The following is a 24753-nucleotide window of genomic DNA, read 5'->3' on the forward strand; positions in this document are numbered from 1 at the left end:
TCAGCTCGAAAGAACATCTGCAATTGCTACAAGCCCTAATGAATTGAGTTAAGCCAAAATATCTGTTGTGTTTGAAATTCATCTTGGAAATTCCGTGAACTGTGTTTCAGGTTGATAAATTGTTGTCGAGCACTGGCATTCTGTTATTTATGATTATATATATATCTGTTTGCATTGTTATTGTTTGAGTTTCATTTTTGAATATAGAGTTTGATTGCAAGTCCAATAATCTAAACTGTGGCAAATTTCGCACTGAGAATTTATTCTCACCCCCACCCTCCCGGTTATTTTACAGGTACTGGTGCGACTGATTCCGGAGAGGCACGAGAGTAGTAGGCCTTAGTAGCTTACCAGTATATGACCCTAGATATGTTTTGTTGTATAGATTTAGGGTAGGCCTCGTGGTTGGTATCCGGATGAGATACTTTTGTTGTATGATATTCTGACCAGACTGTGTACTCTGATTATATACTAGAAACTTATTTTATATTGCTTGTTATGTTGTATGAATTGTTAATTGCCTTGTAAGCATACACGGCGTTGTATGCTTACGGCGGGGGACTGTTACGACCCGTGGCCGCGGGGTGTGACAAGTACCCACTAAAGCAACTAACAAAATCTCATACGAGATGTGGAATGGGTGGAAGCCTAATTTGAAACATTTGCGTGTGTGGGGATGTCCAGCTGAAGCAAAGCCTTATAGGCCACACGAAAAGAAACTGGATGAAAGAACTGTCAGTTGTTATTTTATTGGGTATCCTGAGCGGTCAAGGAGCTATAAGTTTTATAATCCCCATAGAATATTCAGTTTTTGAGACGGGAAATGTAAAAAAATTTTAGGATGCCGAGTTTGTGGTGGGGGGGGATACAATAATGGATTTTGAATTTGAAAAGGAATGTGAAAATATTCCCACAGGTGTTGAGAGTTTTGTGGATATTGAACCTATTTTAACTCAAAATACAATTATAAAAAACGAAACCATTATTGAAGACCAAACTCAACAAGATCAAACAGCACAAAGTGAAATTTCAGAAATTCTGGATGATACTGTTGTTGGCCAGATTGTTCAAGACAATACTGAAAACCCTCAAGAAAATTTAGAAGTGCCAATAAGAAGGTCCACTGGAGAGAAAATGTCTGCAATATTTTCGGATTATGTAGTTTATCTTCAAGAGCATGAGTTTGATGTTGGTATGTTAGAAAATTACCCCATAAATTTTCAACAAGCCATGAAAGACTCTAACTCTCAAAAGTGGATCGATGTCATGAATGAGGAAATAAAATCTATGACTGACAATGAGGTTTGAAAAATTGTCTCATTACCTAAAGGAGCGAGACCCATTGGTTGTAAATGTATATTTAAAACCAAAAGGGATTCGAAAGATAATGTGAAGAAATATAAGGCCCGTCTTGTCGCTAAAGGTTTTACACAAAAGAAAGTCATCGATTATAAAGAGACTTTCTCTCCAGTTTCATTGAAAGACTCTTTAAGGATTATATTGGTATTAGTTGCACATTTCGATTTGGAGCTTTATCAGATGGATGTTAAGACAGCTTTTCTCAATAGTGACATTGAGGAAACAATCTATATGGTGCAATTAGAAAACTATGTGTCGGGAGACGCAAAGTCTATGATATGCAAACTCAAGAAATTCATCTATAGGCTAAAGTAAGCGTCTAGGCAATGGTACTACAAATTCCACAATGTGATTATCTCATTTGGTTTTGAGGCAAATCTTGTGGATGAGTGTATATATATCAAGTTCTGTGGGAGTAAGTTTGTGTTTCTGGTTTTATATGTGGATGACATATTGCTTGCCAGCAATGATATAAATATGTTGCATAAGACTAAGAAATTTCTGATGAAGAATTTTGAGATGAAAGATCTTGGTGATGCATCATTTGTCCTAGGGATTGAAATACTAAGGAATAGAACCCAAGGTATATTAGGATTATCCCAAAGGAATTATATCGAAAAAATCCTGAAAAGGTATGGCATGCAAGACAGTAAACCAAGAAATACCCCTGTGGCAAAAGGAGACAAATTTAGTCTCAGCCAATGTCCAAATAATCCTTTAGAAAAGGAAGTAATGCAAAAGTATCCATATGACTCAGTTATTGGGAGCATCATGTATGCACAAAGGTGTACGCGTCCGGATATTGCGTTCATCACTGGCATGTTGGGTCGATACTTATCAAATCCAAGTCCAGATCATTGGAAAGCAACCAAACGGGTCTTGAGGTACCTGAAGTGAACAAAAGACCATATGCTAACGTATCGGAGATCGGACAAGTTATAGGTCATTGAGTATACCGATTCTGATTTTGGAGGATGTCAAGATAGCATGAAATCTACATCCGGCTACATTTATATGTTAGCTAGAGGAGCTATTTCATGGAAGAGTGCTAAGCAGTCACTTATAGCATCTTCCACAATGGCCGCAGAATTTGTAGCATGTCATGAGGCATCGAATCATGGTGTATGGCTACGCAATTTTGTCACTAGGTTGCGTATAGTGGAGTCTATTGAGAGACCACTAAAATTGTATTGTGATAATAATTCAGCTGTGCTATACGCAAACAACAACCAAAGTTCGTCAAAGTCAAAGTACATTGACATTAAGTCCTTGGTTGTAAAAGAAAGAGTACAGAATGGTCAGTTGACAATAGAACATATAGGGACGGCCTCCATGTTAGCGGATCCACTTACGAAAGGATTATCACCCAATAAGTTTGAAGAGCATGTTGCTCATATGGGGGTAATTGCTATTGAGGAAATTCAGTTTTAGTGGGAGTCCAATTTTTTTTTTATTTTGATGTTCTATTTTGTAATTTTGGATAATGAAACAAGTTTTTTTTGTTATATGCATGGCATTGCAAAAGAGTTGTTGTATACATTCTGTCTCTAATTTAGTTTTTTGACCTTACATTTGAGTATGTGATTTGCGAATTGTTTATTTGAATTTTGCATTTTACAACAAATTTATGAAATTCGGTTTCAAGATTTTAGTGGGAGACCTAGTTAGAAATTGGCACGTAAGATCACAATTGCGTATAATTTCTATGCTACACATCCACATTATGATTCATGTCATTTGGTTATGTTAATACTGTGATTATTGATGATTTAGTCATGACTAAAATAAAAGTGACGAAAGCTGCTTTAGTCCTTTGCTAATGTAATTGATGGATGAAATTGGTTTGGAAATACATAAGGATGACAGAAAAGTATGTGCGCACATAAAGTTGACAATACATAATTAAAAGAGTTTAACATATTGCTCAAGTGGGAGATTGTTGGATCTTAATTCAACGTTGAGCATATATGTGATATAATTATGAATTGTTTACTGTCATATATGATTGTCACAATTAAATTGATCTAATATGGAATTAAGATATTAGACAATCTATGTATTCAATAGGATGTGGTCCATAAGTATGTAAAACAATTTGGGCAAAGACAAATCATTGATGGACTGATTCTGAAATTTGCAATTGAGAAAACTGCATTTTGGGAGCCCAGTGGGGGTGGTTCATCTGCATTGGATCTGAGTGCGGACGCACTCACTACTTAAGCCAATTTTTGGGAACTTCAGAAAAAGTCTGAGCCTAGTGCGGACGCACTGAGCTCCAGTGCGGGTCAGCCACCTGCACTCAGGACTTGGGAGATTTTCTGAAGATCCAATGCAGAAAAAAGTCCGGGCCTAATGCGGACGCATTGAACTCCAGTACGGGTCAACCACCCGCACTCAGGACTTGGGAAAAATTCGGGGCTGAAGTTTAAGGTGGTTATTTAGACACGTTTTGACCCAGTGCGGGTGAACCACCCGCACTCGGGCTGTCAGATGTGTATAACTATATATAGATGGGTCCCCAGGGCACAAGATAACTAACTCAACTCAGAATTCCAAAAAAAAAATGTTATTCTTAGACAGAATTCTGAGAGTCTTCTCCCTTCTTCCACCATCAAAGAATTAAGAGGAGAAATCCATTAGAAACTTCGAAATGATTTCTCAAGGGTGATCTTATTGCTTTGGAAGACCTAATCTAAGATTCAACCAAAAGAGCGTGAAAGGAATAGCTTGCTAGAGTCTTGTCTCACGCTCATGGAGATGGTTGCTTTTCCAACCAAGGGTTTGATATTTCATGGCAAACGACATGGAATCAGGTATTGTATTATGCACTAAAGATTATATTTTGGGTCTCTTTGACATAGGACGGTCTTAGGTTAAGATGGGGATTGTTTCTTCTTTTCCGGGGTGTAAGTGTTTGACCCCTAGATGAGATGTAATTGTTTGATCTCTAAATAAGGTGCAATTGTTTGTCCTTTATGATTCCCAACATGGATTACATAATCAACATTTTATTTGGATGGGTTTCATTGAATTGAAGCAGAATTTTTTTTTTTTTTTTTTTGAAAAGATTGACAATGGCTGTCAATTGAAGTAGAATTACTAAAAAATAAAAGTACAATACACACTTAAGGTTCCAAATAAAAAAAATGTTGAAAAACAGTGCAGACAACAGAATTACTAGAGTGCAAGGGCAACAATGAATGTATTTTACTTGTTCTTTTCAAGTAGAAGAAAAGCATATATAATAGAGGCAAAATATCAGTAAAATGGACATGATCAGCTTTTACAAGTGTCTATAGACTTGTACCAAGGAGTACCGGGATTTGTTTTTTCATTTGTTGGTGCTACATATATGTTTGTCCTATATAAAACACAAATATTGTGTGATTTCTACTGTTTATTGGAAGCTGGTGAGAGGTGACTATGTCACTTCTTTCTTAAACTGAAAAAAAGAAGCTAAAATAACATGTGAAAAAATTGAAAATACATAGACATGATCTTTACATGACACAATATCCTAGAATCCAAGTATATATACCAAGCTACCTAATTTGGAAACAGGTTAGAGTTTATATAAATACAATTCGACGTTTCCAATTTATTCTTTTAACTATATCTACCCTCAAAATTTAACTAATAACACCTATATCATTCTAAAAACGCACAGAAAATATATAAATAATTTAAGAAATTAGTATCCAGTTAGGCAGGTGACACTGATTCTCCTTCAGAACTCCGATCTGTTCTATGACTTTTATCTTTATCACTTGATTTTCTCTTAATGATACTTTTAATCTCCGCTTCTTTCTTATCCACAAAAGAGAGCAGATCCTTGATACTAGTCATCCGTGCCGGTCGTTTCACGCTTCTCTCCATATCAGGCAACTCCATGTCCTCCTCCTCTACTCGAGTATTATACTTGTTATATTGGCATAATATTCTTAGAAAGAATATGATCAATGCAATGACACATGCAATTCCACATATCAGAAAGAGGCCAGCGAAGCTACCAATGCTTAGTCGATTTGCATCAACTACTGTGTCAGCCTGTGAGTCGCAATGCGTGCGGGTCAACCACTTGTCGTGTATCCGCTGGAGATCTCCATTTTCAGAGAGGGTTAAGATGGCAGTGGAGAGGTCCATTGCTAGAGGGGAGTCCCTTGGAAATGCCTGTATGAATTCACTGCAAGTTCTAAATGGAGGTTGAAAATTGCAGCATTTTCATATAATTCCCTGTGTAAACTATTTATTATCCAAAGTTATCCCTAATTTATTTGAGTATTACTTTGCACATGCAAAAAAAAAACTAGAAAAAGATTTTGTATTTTTCCAATGGAGAAGCTTGCAATAGTTGGAAGTTTGTTCTTTGATGTCTGTGCGGTGTTATTGTATAACAATACAAGAAATCAAATTTAATCAGGTTTTCTTGGATATTGGCTATCTCGTTTTCACCATGGTATAAAGAGAAATATTTATAAGTGCTAGGATATTTCTACTTACAAAACCCCAGCCACCCTTGGTGAACTCCTGACCGACAATCTGAAACTTGCAATTATCTGATAAGAATGATTCTATGTACGGTAATTCATCCACCACAGCAGCCACACCTCCATTTTTTGGCCCCAATTGAAGCGCTCTTGCATAATCTTGCGGCGTATCTAACTGCACTAACCTGTATATTATCACCCAAGAAAAATTAAATAACATAATTTAGAGTCCACTCTGCATAAACTTCTATGCTTCCCATCATCCACAGTATAATTCAGTTTGATTTATGATAATCCTAATATATACAGAGTCTAGCTAATGTCATAACGTTATAATTCAACCTAAGTTATAATGAGTCAGTTTTTGAGATTTCAAAGTCCGAATAGTCGATCCGAACCGCTCAACACGATCGTCATATTAAAATGTGCTTGTAGGCCAAATTTTATATTTGTTGAGATTTTTTTACTATTTCTTAAGATAGGTACAAAATCATTGTTTTCAGATCATTCTTGACCATCCAAAAAGAGTAATTTTATACCTATCTTAAAAAATATTAAAAAAATCTCAGAAAATATAAAATTTGGTCTCCTAACTCATTTTAATATGGAGATTATGTTGAGCGGTTCGGATCGACTGTTCGGATTATGAAATCTCAAAAACTGACTCGTTATAATTTAAGCTGAAATTATAACGTTATGACATTTACCAGACTCTCTCTATATATATATTTCCTTGCTTTGCTATAAAATTAAGCTTGTATGGGAGGTTTCTGAAAATAGAAACAACCTGGATTCGGCAATGTGAAGTTCTTCAATTATATAATTCCTGGCAAATGACCCCACTTGATAGCCGACTGGTTCATTGCTAGATATGAGGGAATCCAGCCCTTGGATACCAGTTGATAATTGCTGAACTGTCAGCATAGATGTCAAGCTGGCAGTGTAACTCTGAGTTAGAATCAAAACCACAAAGAGCCACACTAGAAGAACAAATCGACCCAGTGTGCTCTCAGTATTCTCTCCTGTAATAAACAATGAAACAAATAAGATTACAAATTAAAAGGAAACATGTTGGATTTTTCAATGTTAAAGTGAGGGATACAAACTTATAAGAGGGAACAGAAAGAGAGCTTACTATGTGCAAAAAACATTGTTGAGAAACTAAACCTGCAAAAGATCAAAGAGAGAACAATAAAATTTACGTTACACAATCTGATTACTACCACATTTCAGCACAATAGTAACACATTGCAATTGGTAATTCTTTATTTCTTTTTGGTGCTGCCTTTTACTGAGGCCCTATGACAAGATTTGCACCAAGGAAGAAGGTAACCAAAGTATAAGATCATTTATTACCAAACAACAAAAGAAAGGCAAAAATATATGCAGGACAAAAGAATGAAAATGCACTGTGTAAAATAGTATATTCATCGAAGAAAGGTAGTAATTACTCGGTCAAAATCGGTACACTTGGGAGAGATAGCTTCCCTGTTTTGGTGGATAAATTTGAGCTTATTTCCAAATTGATATAATAAAAATGCACGAACCAACAGATGGTGATGAACTGCTTCCTGGGTGGGCCCCTAAATTCGTGATTGATACGGTGCTCCAAAATCCACACAACAGCCCCCACGAAGAGAAAGAACAGGCCCATTAAAGCCCACATCTCTACCGTGAATGGCTTCAAAAAAGCCCATGCATTTGATTCGCTCTCCTTCGTTGCTACAACTATTGTCAGACCTGATTCTATGTATGGCTGTGTGAAATCAACTATTCTGGTACGGCTTGTTACTATGGATATGTCTCCCACTGCTGCATCAAAAACCTACAAAAAGAAAATTCTGTGTGAAAACATGTTTACTGAGATAGCCACTAGAAAAGAATCAAAACATCATCAAATGAAACATGTTTATTCTGAATCAAGAAAGTATGAGGTATAAAGACATTTTGGATGGAGAAAAATAGCATAGGCAATGGCATATTTTACAAGTAACAGAACATTATTAATTAGATGTTTCAGATGTATACATTGAATTAACATCTAATGAGCCATTTTCAGAAGCCTCATTGGAATAAGAATTAAACAATCAACATTAGATAATGGGTTTTGGTGAATTTTGGTGAACAAGAATTAAACAATAAACATTAGAAGTTTCATTGGAACAAGAATTAGTATGGCAGTGATGAAAAAGAATATGCATTTTGGTGAATTTTTCTTGAGTTAATTTAAGTTATAATATGCAATCAATTCAATTTAAAAGTCTTTTTTTATTTGTAAACTATCCAGAAAAATGTAACTGAATTTAGTAAACAAAAGCTATAATATACAATCAAGTCTAAAAGTAAACAAACTTAATTCAAGATTCTGCAAGACTCACATGGTTTGCTACGTTTTGCACAAGCTCACTATAGTTTGGATTCTCCTTGCCGTTTCCAAACAAAATGAACTTATAAGGTACAGGGTATGGTAATAAGTTCACGGCCGCCTGAAAAACATCAATGCAATAACCTTGTACCCCAGTAGGGCTGTTATCTTTTGAGACAAATTCTTTATAACTGGCACGATACGGTACCCCAATTCTCAAACTTTTGCCATTATTTGGAAAAACCCAACCCTTGGGCGTTGCTGTTGTTTGACCTGGCCAAATCACACTATAAAGTTCATGATTTGAATTTGAGCTATTAAAAGTTGTGTTATAAACTGTCTCGGGTACAGTAACTGATATCCCAGAATGGTTCGACCAGAACCCAATCTGCCTCGACCCAGTGCCACCAATGTTGAGAATTTCGTAAGCCGGGTGTATCAAGTTTTGATCTTGGCCAAATTGCACATCTCCAGTTACACCAGTAAAGTTTGAATTCAAAATTTGTTTCAACATCTTTTCACCACTGTCAAAAACTTTTAATGAACTCAGCTGAATTGTGCTTCCAGTTGCATTATTCAACTTACTATCACTAGAAAAAGAGATGATGTTTCCTTCTTTTAAGAACCGATCTATTGCATATGCAGTTAGCCATACTGTATCGTAAGCATACAACCCATATGTGGTTAAACCTATGCCCGCATTCTCTTTATTCCACCTGGAAACAAATGATTTTTTCAGACGTGAATCCGGCACGTGTTGTCTTAACACCAGCACACCTTGAATGAGATCCATTATCTCAGAACTGGGTTGTGAGTATGAGTCTAAAAACGATGCGAGCCAATCAGTTGCAATCCAGACATATCCGCTACCCATCATGCCTAAATTCTTTGCAGCCCTAAAAATTTCAAGCCCTGAATCAGGGTTAACATGCACCACATAAACCCTAGACTCCACCAAATTGACCTGAACAAGGGAGTCACTGATCCTCTCTCGGTTTGCACCAGGTGGTATCGCTGCCTTGTATGAAATCTTCATCCTTTGGCCATTTAGTGCATCACCTAAGGAGATTATCCCGCCTCGGCCATAGTCGTCATCTGTGAAAATCGAGACGACTTCTCTCCAGCCATAATATGAAACGATATCAGCAATTGCACGCATCTGGAATTGATCGGATTCTGTGGTACGAAGGAAAAATGGCTGGTACTGGAGAGAGGACAGAGTTGGGTCAGTGGCAGCGAAGGAGAGGATCGGCACTTTGAGTTCATTGGCCACATTGGCAATTATGTGTGCAATTCCTGACGACTGTGGGCCCAGAATGGATAGGACCTCATTTTCTGTTAGCTGGAGAGCTGCACGGTGTTAAATGATTTAGCATTCTTTTACAGTATTTTGGGTGCTTTGGTGTATTTAATGTTTCCTTTTTAGTCAAGGGGTATTCAGCTACTTAGCAACAATAACATAGTTCATACAAAATTAACTGAAAAGAAACTATAATCAGTAAAGTACTTGTTTGATCTATGTTATTTGTTACCTTCTCTTCATTTTCATTTGTTATTTTTTACTTGTTACTGAAAGTAATTACCAAAGTAATGAAAAATCTCAGGTAATGAATGCAACTAAACTTAGTTTTCAAGAAAATTCATAATGAGGTAGATTCAAATGCATCTAGAAAATTTACCGTTTGCAAAAAAAAACCAAATTAGCATTTTTCCCTGATTTCACAGCCTAAATTTAGCACTAAGCATTCTAACCCAAATTACAGCTATGATACAGTACCCAGTAACATGAAGGCATCACTTTTCACCAACACATGAGAAGCAAACTTTTAAAGACCCAAATTGTAGTGCTAAATATTACTAATCGGTACCTTCGATTGTGCCGAGAAACCCACTGCAATTGGTATCTTGCCAAATGACATCCAAACGGGACCCGTTAAGGACTCTCGGATCCGCATTAACATCTTCTACTGCCATCTCTATTGCGGACTTGGCTGACCTCCCGATTGTGGAGTTGAATGTGAACAAAGCTCCAATTTTTACTGTACTTGGTTGTGCCATGGATGATATTACAAGTGTAGAGAGAAGGGAGAGAAGAAACGGAGAAAGAATAAAACCCATTATCAGAAACTTGAGAAGAGAGAGACTAAGATCAAACCTTTCCGAAAAGAGAAACAATTTTCATTTGGGTTAAAAGAAAGAACGAAAGAGACGAGAAAGAGGCTATCCCAGTTGACAACTACAGGTGGGAGGCTATCCCAGTTGACAACTACAGGTGGTTAGATATATTGTGAATACAATGCTAACCATTTTTGTGAAAACAAAAAACACACAAAATTTCTTAAAAAGATAAACAGTAACCCAAAAAAAAAATGGAATCTTTCTAATCTGTTTGGTTGGGTTTGAGCTAACGAGGTGTGTGAGATTGAGAAGAGAGACAATTGAGTCAGAGAAATCAGAAACTAAGTCATTAGTTATAGCTCAACTAGCAAATATTCTAAAAAGAAATCACCAGGTAGAAAGGATTAAAAACCAGAGACAGAAAAATGCTATAATTGAGGGATGGAGAGAGAGAAGCTCTGTAAAGAGAGAGATGGTGTGATTCGTTGACTAGGAGAAGTAATACGGATGCATATTAAACAAATAAAGAGAGAGAGAGAGAGAGAGAGAAGGAATCGGATCCATGTCTTAAATAAATAGTAAAAGCAAGCAATCTAAAACAGTTGCATTTGTTTAATTTTTTCCTAACAGCGAGAAGGAGAGAGAATAAATGGTTGTTTTGTGCTGCGTACTGTGTTTGATTCTCTTCTTTATGGACTCTTTCTCAGTTCTCATGTGGCTACTCTTGTGGCTTCTGTGTAGTGTGCATGTTTTCTAGTGATGTTCTAACTTCTAACAATAAATAACGGTATACGGTCGTCCGACGGACAGGATACCGCCAAGCGATTAATCGGAAATAATCGGCCAATTAGTCAGAAAAATTCATGATGATTTGATCATCGCTAACGACTAATCGGCCTTAATGGACCTTTTTTTACAACATTGTTCTATACAAGTCTAATTCTAGCACTAACATGGTACTACGAAGAATGAATGTCTTTCCATACTTATAGTACATATATTTAAAAAATATTATTCAAGTTAAAAAATTAAATTCTTGTTTTTGTTCACAATTATTTAGAACAGACTTGTATCAAATTTGAGTTTATTTAAAATTTTAGTTGACCATCTAAAATAAAATTATTAAAAATTCTGCTATTAACAAATTTTAAATTATCTGAAGGCTAAATGTCTGTTCGAATTTGATACACATCCTATTGAATGATCGAGAACACATTCACAATTTTTAATTTTTTAAATGTGAATATTATTTTTGACTAGCCCTTGTATAAAATCCGGATTATTATTTTTCAGCACTTCTCCATAATATTTATAAATCTACCAATCGTTTGGTCAACACAACAACACGCCATATTATTAATGAAAGTTGCAAAAAAAAAAAAATTACAAAAATATCGATGTTTTTTCATATGAAACAAAGAATTAAGTTACATATAGGTCCCTATCAAAGTTTTAATTGCCAACAAAACGAGCACCACTTATGTGCCAATTATCAGTAGCAATCCAAGCAAAATATAGATCTAATCAAATTATTTTTGGATGACGAACTTATCACTATGATATTTACAAATATTCCATTCTAACATCTTCTGATAGAAGTTTTAAAATGAAGCTCTATTATCAATTTTTTTTTAGAATTTATTCTTAGATTATATTAGTGAAGACGTTGAGACAATGAGAAAAACTACACACGACTACATCTAATCCTAGAAAGAAATGAGTGTATCAAAAGTGACATCAGATTGGAAAAAGATGAATCAATTGAAATGTGTACTTGAGAAATATGCTCTGTCAAAAACATATATAAAGTATATGTTTTTCTTTTTTAACTTTTAGTTTGTATAGACGCACCATCTACACCATACTAGACGTCACATAAAATCCCTTTTGTTAAAAGAAAGCCTGTTTAAGCAAAAGTTGATCAAATTAAGGGTAGTATTTATGTACTAATAATAATGTACATCCTTATTTCTTTCATTTAATTTACTTTGTATTATCTAAACCAGTGTTGTAAAAAACGTCTGTTTAGATCGATTAATTGGCCGATTAGTCATTAGCAATGACCAAACAGTTATGGATTTTTCCAACTAATCAGATGATTATTTTCATATTCGATTATTCTCGATTATTCCCGATAAATCACTTAGCGGTACTCTATCCGTCCGACGACTGTATACCGTTATTTACAACACTGATCCAAACGCATCTGGTGTTGGATTAATTATTTTAGTGAAATTTGAGGACTTAATTTTTATCTTTCCTTAAAATTCACAAAGAAGTCGTTCAATTAATACTAACAAATAGTTAAAACATTTACCCCAAATTGCATTTGTTGTGATTTTATCAAGTGGGTTGTTTTAGTTGTAATTTTAATAATGTTTGTGGTTGAATTTCGAAACTAGGTAGATGCTTTGATATTTCTTTTTCAGGCATTGATTCTCAAATATTTCTCTTGTTGTCATATTGTGAGCACAATAAAAGATTTGAATAAAAGATTTTCGTATCTCCCGAAATATTTCTGATTTTATACGATTTTTGACTTGCTTTTTTTTTTCTAGACATACTTTCACCTCTTTATTTTATTTTAATGTATGCCTGCATGTTCGGACGTATATATACAGTGTCTTTTAATTTTTCTCTGATTTTGTATAATTTTTAACATGATTTTTCTTTTTGATAAGATTTCTTATGGTCTCTCTACAAGTTCAGATCTCCTAAAATAATTTTGAGTTTGAGTTTGAATTCCGAAGTCCTATCAAAATTTGAATTAATTCAGTTTAAATTAATGGAAAATTTACAGAATTTGTTAATATTGGTATTAATTTTAATCAAACGGTTCAGATTCAAATCTAAAATTTGAGTTACTCGAAAGAAACCGGAGTCCTCTCTGATGCATCGAGTAACGAATGAGAATCTACTATTTTTTTTTTCTTTCAGAAAAGAAGGTTCTTATTTTTTTTCATCCCAACCGTTCAAATATTTTCAACAATTCTTATTTAAGATTTGCAGATTCTAAAAGAGCATCATATTTGAATTCCAAAAGAGAAACACTAAATCTGAAATATTAAAAATAGTCGATCAAAAAAATGATTTTCTTAAAAAAAAAAAAAGCAGATTTGATTCATCGGCTAACATGTTCATTTGCTTGTTTTCACAAATTTGTCACGGATTGTAACATATTTTATTAATTAAGTTACGATATGAGATTAGGGACAAAAGTTGTCCCTTAGGCGCGTTCTCTTCATGCAGAGGGAAGGAAAGAAAAAATCATTGTGTTGAGGGGAGACGTCGTCAATCTGCTTGGTCAGTTGTCATTTCACTTGCTTCAGAAAAAAAAAAATATGAGAGGAAACAGAAGAGAACGGTTACTGTGTAGAGGGAAAACAAAGGATAAATTATGTTGATTTTTGACAAAATCTTTCATCTCAAATTGAGGTGTAAGATTACTGTGTAGAGAGAAAACTCATCTCAGTCATTTTCCTCTTCTCTTTCATTAATGAGATTTTACTCTCTTGTTTTGATGCACAGCCTTAGAATTTTTCTGTGTTTACCGAAGGCAACAGAGCAACCGAAGCTACCTCTTCAAATCCTTGATACTACACTTGTTTTTTTAATTTTATATTGAGCCACTAAAATAAAAGCCACCATGCGTTAAAAAAAAATAAAAAAAAAATAATGACCTCGCTCCAATAATTGTGTGAGATTTTTTCCATATTAAAACATATTCATTTGGAGCCTAGAGTTGTTTATTGCCAATCAATCACTCTCACAGAAGATGACTTCTTAACTTTTACATATGTACATATGTTTTAGGGGAGGGTTTAAATTTATTTATTTTTATGTCTTTAATTATTATGCTTTTATTTTTCAAATTTCAATAATTTAAAATTTAAAATTTAAATGTTAAAATCAAACTGTTAAATAAGATCTATGTCATTTTTCAATGCATGATTTCGATTTTATTTTAGTTGGTATTAAGAGCTTATAAAAAAAAAACACTAATGTAATGATTTCTGAATATTGATTTTTTAACTTATTAACGAATTTGTGCATTAATTATAAAGATTGCATCCTACAATAATATATAAAATAATGGGCCAGCTACTAAGAATCTATATTTATAATAATATACAAAGAAAGTTAAAACTCCAAGTTTTCTATCTCCTTTTAAATTTGATTATACCTAAAATTGTGGAATACAAAATTTATTTTTTAAAATTTAACTTTTTGAATAAATAATTTTAATTAGAAGAGATGTCCGAAGAACAAGATTGGTTTCTTAAATTTTATAAATCTTTTCATGTTTTCAAGAAATCATTACCTAATTTGATTGTTAGTCGTAAATTCTATTATACAATTCTAATTCCATTTTTTTTCGAGATTGCATAATGTAACTTCATGGAAATAAAAAAATAATGATAAAATAAATAAAAAATTAAATAGTTCCAATAGGAAGGGTTGTATCACGGTAATATTCGATCGGATCTATTATCTATATTATGAATATGATATATAATTTATCAAATTGATTAATTGGGAAATATCCCGATCTCATTTAAAGAATATTTTTTAATGATTGAATTTGAAACAAGTTTGCACTTTCACTGAGAACATTCTTTCTTCTATTTTCAGGTGTACAAACACCTTTCTCAGCCGCTAGGAAAAGAATCTCTCTTTTATTTTATTTTTTTTGATTTAGAAAATAATCTCTTTGATGTTGACTCAAATGCAAGCAATCTCTTTTTTTATTCTTAAAAGTTCAAACTTTTAGCAAAATCTTTGTTTTCAATTAAGCATAGGTTTTTTTTTTTTATTTAATTATAGCGAGAATTTGTAAATTAGTATATCTATTGACAAAATAAGGGAGAGAAAAGTGTTTCGATGGACATTGAATCGAGATCCGTTTAGTGTCTAATCTAAATGTCCAATTCACATTGAGATTCGTGCGAATATGTTATATTTAAATCAAATTTCGAGTACCGTTAAGCGACTAATCGGTATACAGTTGATTAATCAAAATTTTGTATTTTCATTAAAGTTATGTCATATACTTGTAATTAATAAAAATGATTAATTTAATTCATCAAATTTATCAAATAAACTTATTTTAACTTAGTTTCATTATTATTAATAAAATTTTATGAAATTGTTATTTAGGAAAATTCAAATATCACGAAGCAAAATATAATATATATAACGGATAAATATTGAAAAAAAAAGAATAATAAAAATTCCCAATTAATTAGTTGTATAAATAAAAATCGACAATTTATGACGATTTAATCATCGTTAATGACTAATCGACCAATTAATCAGAATAGACAGCCGTTTTTTACAATACTAAAAATAAATATTTCTTATATTGTTGTTCTCACCTGCTTCCTTTCCGAAGAACATAAATGGGATGCCTTCTTTGCGGCCAAAACATGGAATTTTTCAAAAGGACGAAATCAGAATGTCTTCAGGAACAGACAAACACCTACTTTCATTTTCACATGGGGAAATTATAACAAGCAATGTGGCGAATGGCTTTGTAAGGGCTAGCATCTCATTCCATCCTTTTCTTTGTAGAGTGGGAAAAATATACCGTGTCGTACTGTGACTAATGTGCTGTGATTTTGGTCTCGTACCATTCTGTGCTGTGATCAAATTAATTTTTCACATGCCATACCGTGACTAAAATATTAAAGTGTGATCACGGCACGCGAATGATCACGCTACATAAGTCACGTCGTGCCCAAACGTGCCTTTGCGTGACTCGGGTGACCATTTAGTCATAATTTAAGTTAGTTTATTCAAAATTCATCATTTAATCAATATCTAATGGTTCTAATTACACGTGACTACGTGACTAGATTTTTCACGTGATGTGTCATGCCAAAGTTTCAAAAGATGGTCACGACACGCGAATGATCACAGCACGGGACACGCCAGTCACGACACGTAACTGACACACGTGCTATGCCGTAACCACACCGTAACCGTGCCGTTCTGTGACGGAGCCAGCTCTGCAGTGCCATTTTTCCCACTCTACACACTGTTACTAAATTTTGTTTATATAAGGATTTGTGGATCACTGGGTTGTATTTGAAAACTTATATGAAAGTATGAAAAAAAATTATAATATTTTTATATAAAAGTAATATTTCAATATAAGTTTTGGAGAATATCATAAAAGATTCTCAAAATTTTAATTTGTCATAAGTTAATTTCTAATTTTTTTAATTTTAACAATAATTTCTCTCAACAATTAAATAAATTAATATTCAAATACTTCATATGAGATGGTTATCAACTAATCAATCATCTCATTTGAAAAAAAAAATGATTGTTTGGACTAATACTACAGTGCAAGCACGATTTTATTACAATTATTTGCACCAAACAATATGTCTGATGTCTTAGTTGATAATAACATCACAAAAAAAAGTATCACCTGTTGTACATATCCACTTTATTCAAAATAATTAATAATTTTGTCGTTAAATTAGATGTAGATATCTAAAATGACATTGAACAGACAGAAAACGAAATGTGCCCCATCCGTGTCTGACACGTACCATGTACCGACACGTATACGGTATGCATGGACTTGAGACACAGGTTAATAGGTTCTACCTTGACACGACGACACTTCTTAGACTTGTCAAGGATACGTCCGACAGATGATGGGTCATGGGAGTCAAGAGGACGCATGCTTATGTGGGGTCCAGGTAGACTACAGACAGCATCCTTTGGTACAGCTGTCAACACCCAACACCACCTACTTCATTACTTGCAAAATTACAATCAACATTATTTACCTTTTCTGAATAACGTGATTATAATTGGGAAGTCAAACCCTTGTAACAAACCTTTATTAGGCAGCAGTTAGTTAAGGATTGACTCAGTCAAACCCTTGTAACAAACAGTAGTTATGAAACTGTTATAGGATTATGTTAGAAGCTTAGATTGCCTTGTATCTCTAACAGAATCCTATAACAGTTTCATAACTACTGTTTGTTACAAGGGTTTGACTGAGTCAACCCTTAACTAACTGCTGCCTAATATCATTACTTACAAAGTTACAATCATCATTATTTACCTTTTCTGAATAACGTGATTATAATTGCGAGGAAAGACCGAAAGAGGGAGAATATTTTCTAAAATAAAATGTGACAGTTAATATTTTCCTAAAATGTGAGGACAAGTTGGTTATACAAATTTCCGTTTAGAGTTTAGAGTAACGTTGAGACCTCTCCACAAATATTCAAATATTGTATTCGTCACTAATTTTTTTTTTATTACTACACAATTTTAAGTAATGGTGTATTGTTGTGGTTGATTAAGGTGGACTACGTTGCTTTGGAGAATAAATATCTTGTTTTATTTTTTGTTCATATTTTAATTTTCAAAGTTCAAACTAAACATGATCTCTACATTAAATTTACATTTTTTTTAAAACCATTTACTATTTTTTTTACAATTTCTAAAAAAAAGTTATTTTTTAGAAAATTCTAAAAATAAGGTAGAATTTAAAAAAAAAAAAAATTAATTAAAAGTCGATGTTGATGCTGAGAAGATAAATCATCTTTGAGGTGAGAGAGAGAGAAAAAATTTAGACCATATTGTCCTTGTTTGAAGAAAGAAACTACTCTATTTCAAATCTTTGATAATAATTTGAGAAGTTAATTTCGTGGGACCCATCAACAATTTTTACTTGGAGATAATTTTGTTATTTCTTTGCTTTCATGCGGCTGAATCAGAACTTTATTTTCTTCTTTCATGCTTTATTTTCTCTCCATCCATAAATAATTAGATTATCAAATTAATTTTCAAGTTCTATCTCAACATCCAAAATATTATTTTTTTTTCAAATAGTTTATTGTTCCTTTTTTATTAATTGTGTACGGGAATTATTAAGATAAAAAATAATTAATTTATATATTCTTTTGATTACTGATGGATGATGAATCGGCAGTTCCATTCAAATATGAAGTTGAAAGACATGAATTACTCAATTTCAAGTACAAAACTTGTGAAGATCCATTTAATGATGTTAAAGTGTTTTACTCAGCTAAATGGTGCACATTATTTATTTTGTGGTTCAAAGTTAGAGAAATATGTAATTTTACAATGTAATAGAGGTGGTTAATATGGCCCAAAATTTTATTTATAGCATAAAAAACAAAAGACTCTACATTTGGGGGAATTTCACGAATATCCGGATTGCATAGCCAATCTATGGCCCCAATAATAGATTCCGCAGAACCAATCTGCGGTTCTGTATTTACTTTTTCCTTTATTTTTTTTTCTTAGAATTCGCATCCTCTGAGAACCAAAGTTTGAGCTTTTTTAAATCAGAGAATTCACGTCCTCTGAGATATCTGAAAGTTTGAGCATCAAAGTTTTTTTTTTATTAGTAAATGTTTCTGTAAAAAAAAAAAGTTGGGTCCGTAGATTGTTTGTACGGATTTCAATATTTGAGTTCGCCGATTGGCTCTGCAGCCGATTGGCTCTGCAGCCTGAGTAAATCTGAAATTCTCCAAAAACGAGGGGTGTTCTGACTTTTTTTATGCTATAAATAATAGTTTTGGTCAATATGATTTCATAAAGATAGCTTCTCTGAAAATTGAAATGGCTCTGAATTTGGAAAGACTTTGATCACTCCAGGGAGCTGATTTGACAATTATTATAGAGGGTTCAAATGCCTCTATTTTTTGTACCTCTATCATGCTTTCATTTTTAAAAACTTTAATAACTCAAAATTTAAATTATAAATGTAACACTGTGAACTTTTAAAATTCAGATTAATGAAAATAATATGTGGTTAAATCAAATAATATATATATACGTATATACGAAATTAGTGACGTGGATGGTGAAAAATAATTATACGATTAATTGTGTTAAGAGAGAGGAGCAATTGGGGTTATATAAATCATTTAAACAATATCGAACAAGTGGAGGGTTTATTTTGCAAAAATACCACTTACAAGTGGGGGCCCCTTGTCATTCCCTCCTCTTCCCCTCCTTCCTTTCCTTTCCTGCCCCATCTCTTTTCTTCTTCTTTTCCTTCGTTTCCGCCAAGAGAGAAAGAACGAGAGAGAGAGAGAGTGAGAGAGAGACACCCCGGTGACCGTTTTGCCCGAAAACCGAGATTTAAGAAGAGGAGCTCAAATCTCGCACATCCATCCGTTCCATTGGTAATTCCCGTTTCTATTTCTCTCTCATTTCTCGATTCCGTGTTTTTAGGGTTTCGGTGAAAACCCGTAGAATCGTACCAAATTGATTATTCCGTGCCTTTGTTGTTTCTAAAGTATAAATTGATTGATTTCGTGTTCCAAAGTGCAACCAAATTTCCAAATTACGGATTTTCCCAAAAATTGATTAGGGTTTAAATTGTAAAAGTGCCGGGATTTAATAAATTGACCTATGGATAGATCCTAACGAGCACGGCTAGCGGGATTGACGAGCTTACCGAGTCACGAGATCACGGACCCTCTACGTGCCCTACATAACCAGGTGCGGGGGTTCACGGGATCTGTTTTGGGGTTTATTCGTAGAACTAAATAACGGTGCATATTATTATATTTATGTTGATTGCTTGATTTAAATAAACTGTGCATAGCATGTTGAATCTCTGATTGAAAGCATTTGTTGCCGCATTGCATGAATTGTGATATTAGTGTAATTGAATTGTATAACTGTTATGATTCTCATGTTGGTACGGTTTATCGATTGTTGATCTGTCGTTTTGAATAAGTGAGTGGAACCACAGTATGACTTGGATTGATTGTGTGAAGTGAACAGTGTATCATAGTGGAAAGTCTAGCTAGCTACTAGACTTTCATCCAGGACCCTTATGCGCATCTGGAGAATGGCCCTAGTGAACCCAGTACCGGTTGGGTAAGGGAAGTGCAGTGTAATTTTAGGTAGAACTGTGGTTCAGTAATTCAGTGATTCAGTGATAGTGTCAGTGATTTCTTTTTGAGAAAAGTGGTATTCTGTTGCATATTCGCGGAATATGCCCGTGTTTATTTTAAGTGATGAATTGATGAGATTGTATGACTTGAAACCAGAAAATAGAACTGTTAAGCCGGAGGCGATAGATAGTTGATATCTGTACCTCATAACCAGACTTATATATATTATATCTGTGAAACCAAATCTTTTTGGAAATTCGTTGATTGATGTTGATGAAATGTGAATTGAAATCCGTTTGAATCTATTCCTGGTACATGTGCATTTATTGTTATTGGTAAATAAATAACTCGATGCCCTATTGCTAGTGTATTTAGTTCTGGTGATGGATTTCGCACAAATCCAGTAGCCCTTTAAATTCCGCACTGAGAAAACGGATGACAGGTTTTCTCACCCCCTCCCCTCGGGGAATTTTTCCCTTTGAATTGATATGTGCAGGTAAACGCGAGTGAAGTGGGACTCGGGCTCGACTCGTGAGTATAGGCCGAGCTAATAGGTTATGCCAAACCCTTTTTGTACCCATTTTGAATGTGTAATTGAACCCGTAGTCGGTTATTTTGAAGTATAGGTTGTTATCGAACCGTATTATGTTATAAAACCCTAACGGTATGTTTTAAATGGTTGTTATGATTTAAATGTTGAAATTGCATTTTAAATGTCATTAAAATTGCTAGTGAATGGGGAATAATTGTTTAGTTATACGGGGATTTGATCGGGTTTGAAAACGGGGTGAAATTTCACGAAAATGGGCAAAGGAATGAAAATCAGTACCCTTATTGCGGGCCGCAATAACCCTATTGCGGGCCGCAATGAGAATAGACAGAGAAAAATTCGCAGCCTAAAAAGCCAACCAGGTCATTGCGGGCCGCAATAAATTCATTGCGGGCCGCAATGAATGGAGGCAGAGACAATTTGCAGAGGCTGGAAATTTTGGAACTTGTTGCGGGCCGCAACAGCCCTATTGCGGGCCGCAATGGGGATTCTGAAAAATGCTATTTTGGGTATAACTTAGTCAAATCAAATCGGTTTTGAACCAAACTTGTTTTAAATCAAATCATATGATAATGGGATTGAATTTCAGTGAAAATTATGTGAAATTTGACTAATTCGGGCCGTCGGTTAAAGGATTTGCATACCATTTGACTTCTCCCAAATAAAATTCTCCGGGCTCTATTGAGCGGTGCTTCGTAACCTCAGACAACGCTCGCAGGGGGCTGCCGCCCCCCCTGCCACCCCCCGCAGACTAATAGAATGAGGCCCACCCACATAAACATATATCAATATATATATATATATATATAGATCTGCATGAACAAAACTGCGCGACCCCCCTGTTCCGGAGTGTGACAATAAATGTCAAAATAAAACCGTGAGAAATAATCTATGTTATTTTCTCTATATGCAAAATATTATCACATTTTAATTTTATTTTTATGTGAATTAATAAGTTGAAAATCAATGTCTACAAATTATCCACATTAATACATTTTTTTACAATTTTTTGATGACAATCAAAACAAAGTTGAAATGTCATAATATTTTCCATGTGTATAGATAAAATGATGTAGATAATATCCAACGGTTTTATTTTGACTTTCAAGTTTTAAATTTTAAATTATTAATGTTTTTATAAATAGAGGCATGATGGAGTCACAAAAAATGGAGGGATTAATTCCTCCTCATTATAAAATTTTTGAATATAAGATTTGTATTATATACAGTAGTTTCCTTTTGAAAAGAGGATAATGTGGTCCAAATTTATTTTTTTCTCTCACCTCAGATTTGCCCCGATTAAAAAGAGATATGTTAAAATCGACACCCACTTGTCAGACTCTTCCAAGGGACATGTGAATCATATGTTCAACTTGATTTCATTAAAATGCCTTCATAATTGATTCTTTGCACATTCTGGAATCTAGATAGATAGATATTTGATTGGATTCACGTGGATTCAATTCATTGGATGAAATCAAGCGAATAGGATTTGGGTTTATTGATAGTATATTTGGAGAAAGATTAGCCCGAGATTAAATATCTAAATGATTGAGCATGTCAGATTTCAACGATTGCAATCATGCACAGATAATAATGTTTTAAAATTGCAAAATATCTCGAACTTGTGTGTTCATCGGCTAAGAGAAAAAGGAGGTAACAGGTAACACAGTTAGAAAAAAAAATGTTAGAATTATTGGTTATTTAAAATTTGAGGGTTTGATTTTGTGGTACGACTTTGTAGTCTCTGTAAAAGTTGTTTCGCTCAATTCTTACCTCAGTCTTATTTGGTGGTTTAGCGTTATTAATCCTTAGTTTACATAGTATCATTTTGCTTGTGAGATATTTCTGCAATGAAACGGGCTTCTGCCTTTTATCCAAAAAAAAAAGTTGTTTCGCTATTTTTTTTTTTTCCGGAATAGAAATATTACTTCAACATATGGGATATATGATTTGTTCCGACAATTAATAAAACAATTTTTAAAATAAAAAAACTAAGATGTATAAATTTGTTATTCATAATTTGCATAGGCTATAACTCTAGATTTGATTGAATTTGAGAATCATTTGATCACGATCAAGTTCTGATAAAATAAAAATATTAATTTTTCAAATCAATTGAGGACCAATAGGTTTTAAAATTTCAACAAATTTGACACATCATATATAACATACAGACAAGATATCTATAATTTAATTTATTTAGTTTAATAAATATCTTGTAAGCTGTTATAATTGTCAAATAAGGGAGTAGAACTAGGGTGTTTTTAAGTTCACCAAGTCGTTTGGTGAGTTTAACTCAAAAATCTATTAAATTGACTTTAAATAATAAATTTAAATCATTGAGACCAATTTACTCCATGAGTGATGAATTTACATGTAATTTTTATAATTTTGAATTAATTTTGTATAAAATCAAGCGGTCAAAAAATGAATGCACTAAAATTAATTTAGAAACCTTCTAATTTTGACCGCTTGACTTTATACTAAAATAATTCAAAAACTTAAAATCTTTGCATATAAATTCATCACTTATGAATTAGATGGATTTCAACGGGTTTGAATTTGTCGTTTTAATATATTTTGAAGTTAAGCACACCCTAGTTTTACTTCAAATAAGGATACAACTTTATTTTATTTTAATTCGTAATAAAGTCCATAATGGACTGAAAAAGTTTCTACTTGTTTGACTGGAATCAAACTTTTATGTTTAAAAAGAACTGAATCTTCTAAATAAATATAATGGTCAATTCAATTAAAGAAACTGACTAATACCATACTTTGTTTGTTGCATGTTGACGTCATGTTAGTTTGAACTTTCAATCAGATGGTGCCCACAAATTGATTTATTTTTATGACATTATATAACAAATAGTCCAATTTTAAACAATAGCCATCATTAAAAATAATTTTAGAATAAGAATAGATATTTTTTTTGAATGAGGCTATGGTACTTTGCAATGTATATCTATTTATGTACTTTAATATAATAGAGGGCATTGTGACAGGGTGTTTTTTTTTTTTTTTTTTTAATTTTGGTCAAATATGAAGTTATTATTTACTTAATTGAGAATGATAATTGAAAATTTTAAATCAATAATAAAAAAAATCTTAATTGGACCGAATATCATATACTCAAAGTGGGAATAGACAGATAATAAAAAAAAACCCCAAAAAGTTTGATCAAGGCATCAAGGCATCAAGGCATCAAGCTATCAATTGCTCCTTTCTTAGTATTCACATTTTGCTAAACATGGACCTTAAAAAGGTTTAAACTTTAGCCCCATGTTAGATTCTTACCACACGTGATTCATAATTTGCCTTTGAGCCGTCTAGTTCGGAAAGAGAAAAGAAATATACTTTCACATGACAAATATATTGGACAGATTAACAGATACATTGGCTAAAGATATTTATAGTTTTCAGTTTTTACTTTATGCAGCGCACAAATAATAGAATTAGACCATCACTGTATATGGTTTGTGTGCTGCATGAAACCAAAACTGCTCTGTCAATATCTTTGCCCGATCTTTCCATCCCCATTTCAGTGGTCCCAAGCGATCTATATGTTAGATGTTTTGATGGGGTCTAAGAAACTGGACCATTTCATGTGATATATTATATATAATGGAGATATTGACAATTGTTTACTTTGTTAGGTTTTTTAAATTAGAGAGCAGAGGAGGTCAGTTGAAGTCTTGAACAGTACCTGATTGTACATGTTTATTAAATGTATATATATCTTATACGAAGAGGGTTTGAATATTTTTATGTTCAGCCTCTTCGTTAAATCTTTATATTTGAAAGGTTCATAATTCGAGAAAAAGGAGGTAGTATAATTGGTTAGGAAATTTTTTTAAAATTGTTGTGTTCAAAGGTTGAGAGTTTGATTCCTCCTCACAACTTCGCAGTTTATGTGAAAATTTAAAAAAGAAGAAGAAAAAGATTCATAATTCAAAATATAAAATT

The 24753-nt window shown here is 33.4% G+C and overlaps 1 protein-coding gene across 2 annotated transcripts; it reads right to left on the minus strand.

The window, feature by feature from the left end:
* Window positions 1–4915: 4915 nt before the first annotated feature.
* LOC144544670 (glutamate receptor 3.4-like) lies at window positions 4916–10486 on the minus strand. 2 transcript variants are annotated; one of them, XM_078293223.1, is made up of 7 exons: window positions 10080–10486; window positions 8225–9561; window positions 7394–7671; window positions 6982–7013; window positions 6634–6868; window positions 5860–6031; window positions 4916–5529 (listed from the first exon to the last, which is right to left on the minus strand). In XM_078293223.1, exons 1-7 carry the CDS (start codon window positions 10327–10329, stop codon window positions 5062–5064), a joined length of 2772 nt encoding a protein of 923 aa, XP_078149349.1. In that variant the 5' UTR covers window positions 10330–10486; the 3' UTR covers window positions 4916–5061. The 2 variants fall into 2 exon arrangements, with proteins under 2 accessions (XP_078149349.1, XP_078149350.1); XM_078293224.1 differs by having other exon boundaries at window positions 5423–5542.
* Window positions 10487–24753: the final 14267 nt, after the last annotated feature.

This window comes from Carex rostrata, chromosome 26 (genome assembly GCF_964058835.1).
Source record: "Carex rostrata chromosome 26, lpCarRost1.2, whole genome shotgun sequence".
NCBI classification, from domain to species: domain Eukaryota; kingdom Viridiplantae; phylum Streptophyta; class Magnoliopsida; order Poales; family Cyperaceae; genus Carex; species Carex rostrata.